General features: G+C 43.4%; 1 protein-coding gene across 4 annotated transcripts in view; it reads right to left on the bottom strand.

The window, feature by feature from the left end:
* tulp3 (TUB like protein 3) overlaps positions 1-16,113 on the bottom strand; it is a 35,606-nt gene that overhangs the window by 12,205 nt on the left and 7,288 nt on the right. The window contains exons 1-6 of one of the 4 annotated variants that reach the window (XM_079494711.1): positions 14,908-15,049; positions 11,707-11,751; positions 9,121-9,172; positions 2,843-3,005; positions 2,164-2,379; positions 123-253 (exon numbers count right to left, since the gene is read on the bottom strand). In XM_079494711.1, the coding sequence (XP_079350837.1) occupies positions 123-253; positions 2,164-2,379; positions 2,843-3,005; positions 9,121-9,172; positions 11,707-11,751; positions 14,908-14,963 (663 nt within the window). In that variant the 5' untranslated portion in view covers positions 14,964-15,049. Of the gene's footprint in view, positions 1-122; positions 254-2,163; positions 2,380-2,833; positions 3,006-6,465; positions 6,601-9,120; positions 9,173-11,706; positions 11,752-14,907; positions 15,050-16,113 lie in introns of those variants that run through there. The other 3 variants (XM_079494710.1, XM_079494712.1, XM_079494713.1) reach the window with 3 other exon arrangements.

The following is a 16,113-nucleotide window of genomic DNA, read 5'->3' on the forward strand; positions in this document are numbered from 1 at the left end:
CCGTGGCGACTTGGTAAACTGGCGAGTTCTCTGGTATCCGGAGTAATCATTGACAAAACGCGAAACCCTGAAGATATTGAGGATTAAAGACATCAAAAGGTTTCTTTTATCAGGCTACATACTGAATTGGACTTGGTGCTGGAGGCAGAGGCGGGCCTGGTGGTGTCTGCGTTAGGGGACAGGGAGCATGTCCGTTCTTCCTCTCCATCCTCATCCTCACTGGCCTCGTCATAGTTCATGCTGCCAGACAGACCTGGGCGAAGGAGAAGAGGCTCCAATGAGCTGTCATGATATGCAGTGGACATTTTTGCTCTTACTTCTACTCAGGGATGAGAGTAGAGAGTACAAGAAAAATGGCAGATGTATGAATATGGTCAATTAGGGATGTTTTCACTGAACTGAACTGTTTTGCAGGCTCATTTAGTCCAGAATATTTATTCATCTCTTCAATTTCAAATTAATTATCCAACCATTAACAACACACTCATTTCTTACCCTGACGTATATTCCTTTACAGATCTTTGATGTTTTCCCATTATTTTCTTATGAACTGACAAAATGTGACCGTAATTGTAAAGGCCAAATATTCATAAAATTAAAAATATAAAAGAAAATATTCTTTCTTCATCACGGGCCAACCTGAGTTCAGCTCTATTAGAGCACAGCGATCGCTTAATTTAAAAGTAAATGAACAATCCACAGTCTGTTGACCATAGAAACAAACTCACTTGAATTGACAGCTGGCGCCCTGCTCACTATTCAAGCCCCCAAATGTATCTGCCCACCTCCGCTAAAACGTCTTTCACAGGCTGCATGCAGCCTCTTTACACCTCGGAGAGACGAAGGCGTTCATTTAACCCATTTAGACCTGAGGACAATTCTACAAATGTCTTCTAAATCCTGACAAAGTGACAATTTTCTGAAAAACCTATGTTTCTATGTCAGTGGTTCTCAAACTATTTCATGTCAAGGACCCCAAAAATTATATGTAATTGGCCGCCAACCCACATCTGAAAATATGTAGTTCCAGGGACACCCCCGAAGCAAAGATTTGAGTTAAAACGTTCGCTCTGAAAGAATATATATTTAAAGATTTGCTGCACATTTTCATGTTTTAAAAAAAAATAGCAGACCTACATACAAGCTTGTAGCGCGGCACTCGGTGCCGCGCTATGAGCTTGTAGATCTGCTATTTTTCAATAGCTATAGTATAACATAATGCTTAAAACACCAAATGGGGTTCCCGCCCAGAATGGAGGAATGGGTTAACCACATTAACCATGGCGTCCCTATTTTACAGTATGTATGAGCACACATGTGAGCTTGTAGTATGTCAATTGAATATGGTCCTCATATGAGTGTACTTCTATTTCCTTTGGCTTCCTGAGAGGCATGGCCATTAATGTTAAGGGGGACAGAGTGACATAAATCCCTTCTCTGTGTCTTGAAGCATGGAGGTGTAGTATAATGGTTCACAGTAGGGATGACAGAGCAGCTCATAATGCAGTGCATTATGAATGATGTGCCGCCCTATCATTTAATGAGCCATTTTCTCACTGTGTCACTATCAATCTCAGCCCCGTTCTACTTCCCTGCAGCACACAGTGGTGGCAGGCAGCAGTGTCTCATGCTGAACTACATCAACTCGGCCGTCAAAACTTTTTTTCTTCGAAAATGTTAAATAAAAAATAAATACAAAATAAATAGAGGAAATTGCAGATCTGTGTGACAAGTTGTGACCTTGTAGATCGGCTATTTACACCAGTCGTTCCCAAACATTTTAGCCTGGGACCCAAACTAGTGAAAATAGCAGATCTACAAGCTCACAACGCATCGCATTATGAGCTTGTAGATCGGCTATTGTCACAACTTCTTAAACATGTGTTTTCAATTTTTTTTGAATTGCTTAGATTTGTCTTTTATTTTCCCCTGAAATTACCGGGGAAAACGGATTGAATTTTGTTTTCAATTCATGAAAAATGTTGCTTCCGTGACCCACAAATGGGTCCCGACCCACTGTTTGGGAACCAGTGATTTAGACTACCGGTATGTGTTGTACAATGAAGTATATACGGCTTAAAATGACTAAATGCTATCACGAGTCTCAACATTATGTCCAGTGGCGGACAAAGTGCTCAACCCCAGTACCTATTCAGTGCCTACCTCGTTTCTGTAGCAGCTCATGGAGGTCTGTCTTGGGCTCCAGGAGCGTCTCTGTGTCCCCGTCCCTCTCAGGTTCGTCGGCGGTGGGGGGCTGGGGTTGGACGTGGGGCTGCGGTTGTAGTAGCTGTGGCTGTGGCTGGCTCACTGACAGGATCTGGATCTTTGCACCCAGGTCAGGGGTTTCTGCGCCCAGGAATGCAGCAGGACCATCGATACCTATAGGGTGTGTGTCTCAACAGTTTCTTTATAGAGTTCAACATCACATCTTTTCTCTCTATTTAAAACCCCTTATTGACACAAGACAATGTCTGTCTTTCAGAAATTGCGTCATGTGGCTCAACTTTTAATGTTTGTCTTTAAGCATGCCCCTCCAAAAAAAGATCACAGTGAGGGGCGCTCTTATCATCATACATCAGCCAATCAAATCATCACATTCCATGCTACAGACACACACACACACACACACACAAAGCTGTGCATAGGAGGGGCTAGCGCCTGCTCAAAAACAGGACCCCACTCGTGAGGTCATGTGCATGGCAGGCTTGGCAGCCAAGTCTATGAACTTTTAATGTTTGGTTTAAGCAGTGATGTCATGTGGCATTTCATTATTAAAGCACAATACATACAGCTAAAGACATTCTTTGTATAATGATCTGATAATGGTGTTAACCTTTCTCACCGTCCATGATGACGTCGCTGGTCATACTGAGGCGAGACTCGACCAGCGGCGCCTGCTCCTCGCTGCGCCTGGGCCTGGAGCGCCGTGGCCGCGCCTCAGGGTTGGGCTGCACCATCAGAGGCTCCTGTCGCTTCCTCCTCTGCTTCTGCTCCAACAGCGCCCTCTGTGGACCGAGGCAAGGATAGCATTTAGTAACAGTTTATGAGGAAGGAATGAGGAGAGGGTAAATCCATGGAACAGTGCCCTGTAGGCCAGGTGTAGGCAATCAGTGCTGCGGTGTAAAGCTGCGCTTAATGGTGCACCTCGGCTATGGCTGCGCCCAGGGCACCCCTCCGTGGATTCGTCTATAAACTAATCCACGGAGGGGTGCCCTGGGCGCAGCCATAGCTGAGGTAGCCTCGGTCCCAGCCTTACTCATCTGCGAAGAGAAAAGCCTGGTCACAATATAAGGCAGAGATTGCATAGCCAGAAGTGTCGGTCAGATGTATTTCCCCCGGATACGATATTTTTCGACCAATCACAACACTTGTTTCATACACGGAGAATGAAAACACATTTGTAAAGCATCAACGTAATTTCCTTGAGCGGTACTTCCACCAAAATCCAGCAATGCACTCTACAGCGTAGGTCTTGCCCAGCGTGTAGCTGAGGTGTCTCATTACATCACACCCTCATCAGATGTAAAAGGTGTGTTTCTATAGTGCCTTGCTTCATCCAAAGCGCTTTACAATGACTATTATAATTATATTCACAAGATGGGTTCCCTCTTTGTGATTTAGGCTTGACGTGTCACACCTGCAGTGACTGTGGGGGTGGCACCAAAACATGGGGGTGATAGGACAATTGGGGCACCTCATTATAAAATAAAAAATCACACCCGTGTGAACTGAGTGGTGTAAGGTCTTATATAGACTGATCAGCTGTGGTCTGACGTAATGTCTGACGTAATGAAATCACACCCATGTGAACTGGGTGACCATAGCAACCATGCTTGGATAAAGGCGCTATATAAATGCACCATTTACCATGCTCATTTTTGAGTGCTGTAAACCACTCCTACAACTGGCTTTGTTAGTTGAGTGGTGTAAACCACTCCTACAACTGGCTTTGTTAGTGCAGAAAAAATGAGCATGGTTGCTATGTTCACCCTGTTCACCCGGGTGTGATTTCCTACAACTGGCTTTGTTAGTGCAGAAAAAATGAGCATGGTTGCTATGTTCACCCTGTTCACCCGGGTGTGATTTCATTACGTCAGACATGATTTCATTACGTCAGACCGGCTATACCTTACACCACTCAGTTCACACGGGTGTGATTTGTTTGGTACGGACAGACAGACAGACAGACACGTAAACTAACAAAGCCAGTCGTAGGAGTGGTTTACACCACTCAAAAACTGGTGTGCATTTTCACATGATCTGATGAAGATCCACAGGATCAAAACATTGTCAGACGAGAAGAAGTCTTTTTTTATACCTACTATGGTGTGCGGGCTCAATCCATCTCTTTAGCCCAGCACCCACCTGTCGATGTGCAGATTCTAGGTCCTCTCTCGTATTATATTCACACATTCCCACACACACTCGCAAACTATGCAAGCTACCGACCTACTTATCGGCTCAAGGACACTCTGACACAAAGCCAGGAGGCTCTATCTACCTCCTCCTGAGTCACTGCCGCCCGACAGAAAGCTTAGAATCTCGACTATGACCAAAGGGGCCTATTTTCAGTGCATGCCAAGCATGTGCATGATACAGCAGATACACTGTATATTGTCCTTAGCCTACAGGATATCCGGGTCTCAAACTGCCCAACCCCAGTCAACAATAAGTTGTGATACGCTCTGCCCATAATCAATATGGAATATTGATTATTAAATACTACACATGCTTTCATAGAAGACATGCTGACATCGAAATGACCAAAATCAGTTGTCGTGACTGAGAACTTTAATCTATTTAGTGCAAGAAACCCAGACAACCACGACTTTGTGAAGCGGTTCAGAAAAACATGTGAAAAATGTCCCACTTTGTTTCGTTTCGTTCCGTTTTGTTGTGCAGGCCCTGGCTCATTCCTGGGTCACTGTGTCTGTGGTACGAGCAGGCAATGTATTATGCAAGTGCATTAATTAGAGCACCGAAAGCATAACAAGTCCCGTTTAGAGATGTTGCATGTTTACTGGGCTGGAAAGGACAGCATGAGGCCTGGTGAAGTGCAAAGAGGCTTTCATAACTCATCAGTCATTGTGGTAGCGCTGAGAAAACAGTGTGACACATACATACTAGGGCTGTCACCATTACAACATTTAAGTTGAGTTGAGGTTGTCACAAATAATTGCGATTAAGAATTGAACTGTGTGTTTGGCATTGGACATTGGAATATGAATACAAATCTAATTTCTGTTTGCCTTCTAAGCCCAAACCACACCAAAGGGTCGGGACAAACCAGTTTTTAAGGTAAACCACACCAATGCAACTCATTGCAACTCACTGACTTGCATTGGTGTGGTTTACCTTAAAAAAAAACATTTTGTCCCGACCCGACCCTTTGGTGTGGTTTGGGCTTTAGGCTTCGTCATCAAAACTTGCACAGGGAAGATATGACAAATAACTTAAATATACAAAGACATTACTGACATCCACTAATTTCACAAAATAAATATGAAAATAACTTAGATTTGCTATTTCTGGCATTTTTGGAGAATGTGTCAAATGAATAAAACATCTATCATAGTGAAGTTTTGAACATCATTATAGTTAATATTTGGAAATGATTGCCAAATTTGAAGACATAAAACAAATACTGTATATTGATCCGAGGAGTTTGCTGGCAATTACGTTTTAGAGCTTTAGAGCTTTTTAGAACAAGCGTCTTTGTTGTTGTGAGTCACATGTTGTGAGCAGTCTAGGCAAATGCTTCCCGCCAGCAAAGTCCCTACTCAAAATGTGAGCGCCCAGCTCTATTTTAAGCCGATCCATTGTAGTTTTGCTTTCCTTTTGTAAAGACTGGGCACTTGGCATTTTGAGAACAGGATGTGACTCCATTCAGTCTATCATGCTCCTTCCTGTGTGAGCCCAAACATGGAATTACCCGGGAGAAACCAAACAAAAAAGGGTAGTGGTCTAATGTAAATAGCAGATGGGATAACCAGGAGATATTAATATTCACACATGAGAGGATGTGTGTCCCCACCATTGAGACCTGATCACAACCATTAACCACCAACAGGACAACATACTCAGAACAGAACAAGCAGAAGTATGCTAGCGTAGAACGTCTGTCTGGAATACTTCACACCTCAACACTCAACACTCACACTCACACTCTAATGGGTACAACCTGAAATAATAATAATTTTAGCTCAAAAAGCCAAGACACAAAGGCAGAGACAGATGGAACAGACAGAGATTGCACACAAATTGCTGTCTTTCAAATCATTCAGTCACAACAACTGTTACTAACTAAGTTTAAAAAAATAGCCTAGATCCTGGGAAGTTATACTAACCCGTTCCAATGTCATCCTGAACGAGAGTGATAAGCAAAAGTGCACAAGATTTCTCTCTATGGAACATAAGCTCCGGGTTGCCATTGCGCTCGACACCAGATGAATGCTACGGGCTCACCCACTGAACTGCACTCCCGCTGGGCATAGTAGCTCCTTGGTCCCCTTCTCTTCCCTGGAACCAGGGTTCGGAAGGAGAGCAGCCTGACAGCCTCTGTCTACGCTCTAACTATGCAGTCCTACAGCAGGAAGGGTGTCCGTCTCTCATCCAAAGACTGAGAGAGGCAACGTGAGCGTAAGAGCCTGCGTGCGCGTGTGTATGTGTCTGTCTGTGAGAGAGAGAGATAGAGAGAGAGAGAGATGGAGTGTGTGTGCGGTCACTGTCGCTAACTGAATCAGCAGTCATTAGCGCTCCACCACCCGAGGGGGGAGATAGTGAGGGAGAGTGATGGAGGCAGAAAGGGAACAGAGGGAGTTGAATTAAGAAAGTCAGGTGAATTGCTCGAAGAGCAGAACAGCTCTGTCAAAAAGCTCCCTTCTTTCAATGCTTGTTTTACGGTGCTGTTCAGTATGAGATGGACAAACTGTTATAGATGAAGGAAAACATGAAGTTGGTGAATGTCAAACTGTTTTATTCCTCTGTCTTTAATGGCTCGGGCATGGTGTGTGTGGTTATGTAAGGACACAGGGCTCTTTAGTGAAGCTTTTTGGAATCAGTGTGCAATACACACAGCTGCGCCGCGCACACACACACACACACACACACACACACACACACACACACACACACACACACACACACACACACACACACACACACACACACACACACACACACACACACACACACACACACACACACACACACACACACACACACACACACACACACACACACACACACACACACACACACACACACAGCTCTCTTAACAGCCTGAAACCCTGCACTAAATCCTCCTCTCTTTGAACCCATCTTCCAGTCTAACACTGTGGATGGCTGCCAGCTATTTCTTTGCCCTGCCCAAGTGCAGTTGGGGACATGGATGAGCAAATCTCAACACAACTTTGGGAAGGAGTATTTTAAATAGTGAACGATCACTTCACAGAGGAAGGGCTTTGTCAGAGAACAGTGCTGTACTGTATTCAAGACGGTAGACCACCTAAAACGAGACTGTGTGTGTGTGTGTGTGTGTGTGTGTGTGTGTGTGTGTGTGTGTGTGTGTGTGTGTGTGTGTGTGTGTGTGTGTGTGTGTGTGTGTGTGTGTGTGTGTGTGTGTGCATTCACCAAAAATAGCCAATCAACAAGCTCACAATTATGTTGTGTTGCACCGTGTTGTGAGCTTGTAGATCTGTATTTTCAGCAAAGATATTTGGTGTATAGGCGGAAAAAAGTGTGGACCAAGTACCAAATCTATCCATGTCAACTGAATATTAGTTTACTACAGCCATAACACACACACATGCACGCGCACACACACAAACAACAACAACAAAAGATTCAGTTGAGCAGAAAATGGAGTCATTCAAATTGTGAAAGTTGGCTCAGGAGACAAACAGACAAGCTCACAAACAACATTCACCATAGCTCTATCAATGTTAGGCACTCTCTGATTCTCTGATTCAATTTAAGATTGTTCATAGGCTGCACTATTCCCAAACTAAATGAAACAAAATCTCTTCTCCCATGTGTGGAAAGTGTTTAACAGAACAAGGGACTCTGTCTCATCAATTTCAAATGTCATAAATTGCAACGTTTCTGGAGTCAAATTTTTGATTTCTTGGCTAAAGCATATAAAAGAGACTTCCCCCCGGCACCTCTAGTTGCACTCTTCGGTGTGGTGGAACCAGATCAGGTTCAAAACAAATATGAGGCACGGGCCATTTCGCTCGCTACACTGCTAGCTAGGAAGTTAATACTACAGGCCTGGAAGTCGGATAAACCTCCGACAGTTGATATGTGGCTAAAGGAGCTGGGAGGAGTGCTGCATTTGGAGAAAATTTGATTTACCCTGTCAAAAAGGGAACCCTTTTGAGAATTTCCATCTTACTAGAAGATCAAGTCATGTTGACCCCAGAATGGCTATTCGAGGGCCTGTCTTACTTTGTGTTGGTTTTGTGCATGTCTTCAACCAGTTATAATCACTAAGATTTAGCATTCCTTTCATATAAAGGTTGATCATTATTCTGTGCAATTATATGAATGTTTTCTCTCTGACTCTGGGAAACTTGTCAAGGTCTTCGCGCACAGATAGCGTTGGGTCCTCCCTGCATTATAATCACTAAGATTTAGCATTCCTTTCATATAAAGGTTGATCATTATTCTGTGCAATTATATTAATGTTTTCTCTCTGACTCTGGGAAACTTGTCAAGGTCTTCGCGCACAGATAGCTTCGGTGATGAGGTGACCCAGTCTGACCACCGTTTCGGTGGTCACCTAATCCCCTAAAACTGGAGTATGAATAGGCCTGTAGTGTCGGTATACCGGTCTGTCTGTGTCCTTTTATTCCCCTTATGAAGATATCTGTATCTGTCTGTCTTCCTGTGTCCAGATGCGCAAGCCTCTGCTGGTCGGTCCCATATGCACAATATGACCATATATGTGCATAATATCGGTCAGATCTGTGGCTCAATCTGGGCACCCGGATCTCCACATATATATGGGCATATCGGTTTTGTTTATGGTTATGTCTGAGTCAGAGTGATGTGGTCGTGGTCCACACAGTTTCAATATAGGATGGCCAAATGATTTGATCGGAGGATGTTGCTTCTTACCTGTTTTTCCAGCTTCTGCTGCCTAAGACTGGTGCCGTCATCTTCGAGGCCACTGAGGAGACACAATGACAATGAATACATTGTCAGTTATCAACCAAATGGGAACTGAACACATGAACTTATTAGGAATGGTACATGCAGATCGTTCCACATGAGGCCACTAGAGGGCAATGCTGCCATCTATATTGAAGTTTATATACTGATATTGCTTAGACAATGAAAACATTATTTTATTGCAATCTGAAGAAAAGGTTTGGTAGCAGCAGAGTTGCAGACATTTCTCTCTCATTTCTCTACGCTCTGCTCATATGTCTTTCTGTCCAAATTTTAATGAGAGAGAGAGAGAGAGAGAGAAGCTGGACTTCAGAATTCACTGCTGTCTGACATTAATCCTGGAGACCTATGAAGAGGGACTGATGTTGCTTAGCTACAATGTGGCAGAAGGGCAACAGCAGGAGTCTATTCAGACAGTAAGTCAAAGACACAAAGACACACACACACACACACACACACACACACACACACACACACACACACACACACACACACACACACACACACACACACACACACACACACACACACACACACACACACTGTAAGTACCTTTCTCATTATATACATCTACACAGTTCCTGCTAGGCTCCACCGGTACAATGGATCAGAGGAAAGGCATAAGAACTCTTCAAATCGCGTCTGATTAGAGAGCTCTCCATTTCAAGTGAGCTGGACTTGTTAGATGTCTATTGTCTACTTGAACTCCCACGTGTCGTTCTAACCAAACCTCAGAGGGCTCCACGTGTTCCTGTGTGTGCGAAAGCACTGGTACTGCTGCTGATGATGTTGATGATGACATGATACGGCTGGAGGGCTTCAGTGCCCATCTCTAAAAGGACAGCCAGAAAATGTCAAGAGCGGACCCCGCGTACTGCCTGTGGTGCACACGTGCAGCTGCCTCACTCAGTAGATCCAGTCACTACTGCCTGTGGTGCACACGTGCAGCTGCCTCACTCAGTAGATCCAGTCACTTATTACCATCATGGATGGTGTACCGCCCAGCCAGCCACGGTGACGGCACTGGCTGATCTTAATTTAAGGGGAATAAAACCCTAGGCCGATTTTGTACGTTTGTTTTTCTGTGAAGGTGAAAAACTGCAGAAGGGTAAAAACTTGGCACTGGCAGGCTAACCTTATTAGCACACAATGATGTAAGCAACTCAGCAGATTAATTTAATTCACAACACGCAAGCATTGACAATAATGTAGAGTTATGACTATTTGTCATTGCTTGCACATTGGCATACCTAATGTAAGTCAGTGCGCTATAAGGTTAGAAAGTGCCAATGCATTGTTGTGAGCTCGTAGATTGTCTATTTTCACTATTTGATGTACAACGAGAACAAGTTTTAAGTGGTTATGCCGGCCGTTTACACATATGAGCAATATTTGGTGTACTTTGGGTGGCTGTGGAACACAGACTATAAGGGGACTATGTCATGTTACTAAAGAAGCTCATACGTATAGAATATGCACGTCACTTAGTTGAAATGCTGGCTTGGAAAGTATCATGAAGACAAAGAATAAACGCGCACACTGTAATTTGCTCTGCTCCAATGTCATGTAATGACGTTTGGAGCCAATTAAGGCTCTTCATCTGGTCAAACTGACCTGACGAAGAAGCCTTGCGCATCCTTCTCCAAGTGGCTGTATAGCTGTTGATAATGGCAAAAAGAAGGAAAGAAACAGAAACCAGGTGGGTCCCTGGAGAGGCCATTAGAGCTCCTCAGAACAGGTGCCAGTGTGACACAGACGACGGATGAAACAAAGCGGGTTTAATTACACATCCGGGACTGCATGACTAGGGCAGGTGGATTGTAACGAGGCTGGGACAAGTCGCCATGCTACACTCAAGGGGGCAAGTGGACTATCTGTGACGCCATCGTCTTTGAAGACTTTAATGCTGAGATTAATTTTCTGAAACATGAACATTGTGTTTGTTTTGAAGTCATGAAAATATTTTCTCTTTTTGGGAATTCTTTTTTGAAAATGTTTTGAAATAATAATTAAAAACAAAATGTAAGAAACAAAAAAAGTAAATAAAGGGACCCATGAAAAGGTGTCCGACCCACTGTTTGGGAACCAGAATCTAGACTATTACCATCGATCTAGAACTCCACCCCTATAGCTGTAAATGTTATTGCACAATAAACCAAAGATCTCTGACTGCAAGCCAGGCATATAGACAGCACACACAGTCATACAGTTGGGTAATAGCTCTGGCCAAAAAGTGCATTTTATACGTGTGGTTGGGCCGTTGGGGGCTCTGAGTGCGCCCACCGAGGAAAGTAGACTTTCTAATGACCAAAAACAGTCTTTATGTTGGCGAGTAGCGAAAACGTTATTTTTATTTTAGCAGAAGTCGAGAGGCTGGTCTGCATTTCATGCAAGGGCAATGCATTGAAAGTGTCATAGCTCTAATGCAACGGCATTAGGGCAACAGTTGGGCAAGACCCATGATGTGTGTACGCCTGTACGGTGTACAGTGCATGTTTCCGGTGGCAGGGGACCAGGGGTATTGCTGCCTACCTTGCTGTTGAGGTAGAGGAGAAGGTGGAGGCAGCACTGGAGGGTCTTCGGATGTCGTCACCAGGGCAATCAACAGCACAGCACATGTGGATGGTAAGAGCAAAATGGTGGCAAGTTAACAAGTTCAGAACAACATATTTTTTCCTTATTCATAATAGTGCCAAAGTCCTGACGTCACTCGCTCATCCCCTGGTTCATGGACATTTTTCTCTATGGAGAATAACATGGGGTCATCTAAAAATCGTCTCATATAAGCATTGTGGTCCAAAAATAAACAAGCTGTCTCGGCGATATTGTCGGGGAGGTGTCTCTGTATCGTTTACGACAGTCAGTCATATTTGATACAGTCCGTTTCTAGCGAAGATGTAACTAATTCAACAGCAGTAACATTAGCGTTTTCTCACAGTCACTTGATTCTTTCTATCCATAATGAGTGAAACGGCCGGAATGATTTGCTTATTTTTCAAACGATCTAAAATCCCCCTATGGGGATTACAATGCAAATAAAAAGAACCTGTGGACTGTAATTGGTCAGGAGTGCCTGAAAATTCTCAGTGATACAAATTTGGTCCATTTTTTGGCATAGAGGAAGGAGCATGTTAACTTCTAATATCTCTTATCTCCTTCAGAATTTAGAAGAGGAGCCCTACAACAGTAGCTCCTAACAGATTAGCACACACTCCAGAGAAGGGGAGAGGTGCTAAACGGGAACGTGTAAACAACGTTAGCAATAGCAAGTATTTAAAAGATATCATTTAAATCAGTGATTCTCAACCGTTTGAATTTCATGGACCCCCAGTTTGATATGCATTAGGGGTTTTCAACCCTTTTTATACCAAGTACCACCACAGAAAATATCTGGCTCTCTAAGTACCACCATAATAACTGATGTTAAAATACAGGAGCGTAGACCTGCCCCATCCTATTCAGCTATTAACAACACAGGAGGAAAATGTAATTTATTCACAACTGAAGTGTGCCGTCATGCTCATTTGAGCACAGCTGGAAAGCCTATTTCAACCAATTGCTTGGTCAGAAGAACTACATATAAATATTTAATTCCACTTTTGTCTTTTTTCTTCTTTTTTGGGGCGACTCCTCTGCGTACCACCAGAGGGGGGCTCACGTGGTACACGTACCAGTGGTTGGGAACCTCTGCATTAGGGCACCATAATGTCCCCTAGTAGCAAAGTAAATACATAAGTATGTAAGTACATAAACGCAGGAAAACATATGTCCCAGCTGGGTGTGATCAATATTTAATTTGTCCATCACCGCTTTAGGTGATAGGAGGAGAAGGACACGACACAGCTGTCCCTCCTGTGTGTCACACCAAGGTAACCATGGAGACCTCCGTCAACAGTGCACCTTTGATTAAAGAAAAACCTAACTGCAGCCAATTGGTTAAGCATCAGTGTAATTGGAGTCCATTCTCTCAATGTGCTGTAGTACGGATATGAAGACGAACATGAACCAACCATGGGGCCCAGGCATACAGTTTGGAAAATATTTATTATACCTTTGTGTTAGTTCAGTTGTTCATATTATAACATTTTTATCTGAAAGACATGTTTGAGGATTAGAGGGGGCTGCTATCTATAGTGACGAGCTAATGCTGACCAGCGATGCTGGTTCTATGTACATTAATACATAGAATTCACAAGAATATGTCTTGCTCAACCCTCAACACCTTGTAGCCTAATCCTTGTCAAGCCAGTGTTGAAAAGTAACATTTACTCAATACTTTACTTCACGAGTTCTCAACATTTTTGGCTGGGGACCCCTGGAAATGCTTTGGCCATGTCTCGCGACCCCCGCCCCGCCCCCCCTCCCCACCCCAATACAAATTGGCTGCTACAATAACCATAATAATAGAGGAAATACATCATAAAAAATACTATACTCACTAAGGAAATGTATGCATGCGTGTACTATGTAAACTCTTAATTTCAATTTTACAGCCATTCAGTTGCCAAAAACAAAACAAAACTTTTTTTCTTCTTTTTGGGAACCCCCAACATAATTTGGCGACCCCCAGGTTGAGAACCCCAGTGTACTTAAGTACAATTTGAGATTTTCCAGTCAATACTTTTCCTTCTACACTACTACATCTCAGAGTCAAATATAGTAGCCTACTTTTACTCCACTACATTTGAAACATATTTTTGCATATCGTCAATCATTTCCATCCAATTAAAAAATATCAGAAATAGCACTATTTCCACTATTTCGTAAATATTTTGGAAAGACAAAATGTGTCATTTGTCATAACTGCCCTGTGCAAAAAATACAAATTGTAACGTTCTAATGTTCAATGCAAAACACACCGTTAATAGCTATTATGTGTATGACAATTAATCGTCAAATTCAATTTGTAATGGTGACAGGCCTAACACACACAGACGCAAATCACCAACTCTTGTTACAGCACACAGTCACAGCCCTGAATAAGTAACGACGTGGGTGCAGAAACATGAGCGAGACGCTGATCCTTGGTGGTAGATTAGCCATTCAACTGGTCAAAGAGGCATCGAGGACAGACAGACCGGGCCAAGAGGGATATATTTGGACGTTTGCCTTTGACGTGTGACGCATGCAACGTTAACATTCTCTGAGAACACATTTAATCTGTGTGATTTTGTGCAACGTCTGTTTAGAAAAGTGCTTTTATTATTATTATTATAAGCACACTCCACAAACAAATAAGCCCAAGTTTAATAATGATTCACTTTTCTTCAGTACACCAAATATTACAATTCCATTTACCAAATGAGTATGTCATAAATATGTGCAAAGTAAGTGTAAACACTGAGTGAGCAATAATACAACAATGTGAATCAAATGCTAAATGCGGTCAACAAAGTATACCTCTCCTAGCTCGCCCTACCTCCGCGTTCAAACCAGCCATCAGGTGAGCAGGTGAGTGCCATTATTTATAACCGCTGGCGCTGGAGGCCACCCACAAAGCAACTCCCACCAATTGATTGCCAACGCTGTGCGTACATCTATCACATGTCCAATAATCCTATCCAGTGCACAAATACAAATATATAACCCCTGTTATAGCCATCGCACACCTTTGACAACGTTGTACACGTGGGTGTGTGTGTGTGTGTGTGTGTGTGTGTGTGTGTGTGTGTGTGTGTGTGTGTGTGTGCGTGTGAGTGCGTGTGTGTGTGTGTCAGATGTCTATGCAGCTACCTGTAGGACCAGCGGCTGTAGGCAAGCTGAGATCCTCCACTCTTAACAGTGTCCATCGTAGATACAGTCCGTCAGGAATTCTAGCTCAGCAGCTACTCTCTATCCATCTATAGGCCTTACAATCTACACTACACGTATATCACAATGAGCGACATCCATCCACCGCAGTGCCCAGGGCCACTGTGCAGTGCAGTCCTACCTAAAGGAGTCGGCCCTATACGGGGCGGGCTCCTAGCTCCTCCGCTACGCGGCCCCACCCAGAGGGAGTGACAGCACACCACCGCCACTGCCAAACGAATTAAACCGAGGTCGGGGGAGACTAGGAGCTGTCGTTGCCATGACTGCACACTTACAGGAGACACAGGCAACACACCAGGGATGCAGCAAAGAGAGGTGGTGAAAGTGGCAGGCAAAAAGAGAGAGGGAACAAAGTGCATTGGCATAGTTCTCGCAGAAAGACTCACCCCCCCCCCCCCCCCCCCCCCCACCACCACCACCAAAGACCAGGGTTCGTTCGTCCTCCCTCGACCAATTTCTCTGTCGACTTCAACAACGCTGACCAAACATATGCCTGTCACAATTATTACATAATCGACTAGGCTAATCGCAAATTATGTCTATACATTTTCAAACATTTTTCAAAAATAGCAGAAATAGCAGCTCTACAAGCTTACAACACATCTATTTCCGCTATTTTGTAATTTCTTTGAAAGAAAAAATATATATTTAAATGTGTCAGTGATATCTTTGTATATTTAAGTTATTTGTCATATCTGTCCTGTGCAAAATGTGATTACGAAGCCTAAAAGGCAAACAGAAATACAAATGGTAATGTTCCAATGTCCAATGCAAAAAAAAAAACAATTAAATCGTTAATCGCAATTATTTGTGTGACAATTAATCGTCAACATACATTTGTAATCGTGACAGCCCTAATACCACTTCTAGAATGGTAGGCTATTTTAACAAAGTAGTTAACTCCTTTGTATCCGGACATGTCTAGTCATGTCTGACTTGTCTGTGAAGCTAACCCAGACGGTGACGCCATCGCCCCGAGTTCCATTTGTGAACCAACAATCTACTTCTCCCATCGACTTTCTGAGGAACAACTCATTTCCTCTGACTCATGGTTGGTCGTTCATATCACATCACATTGTGATCGAAATCACTCATAAAGCATACCGGGAATTATACAAGCTTTAAATA

Source organism: Electrona antarctica, assembly GCF_951216825.1.
Source record: "Electrona antarctica genome assembly, chromosome: 23".
Lineage (NCBI taxonomy): Eukaryota > Metazoa > Chordata > Actinopteri > Myctophiformes > Myctophidae > Electrona > Electrona antarctica.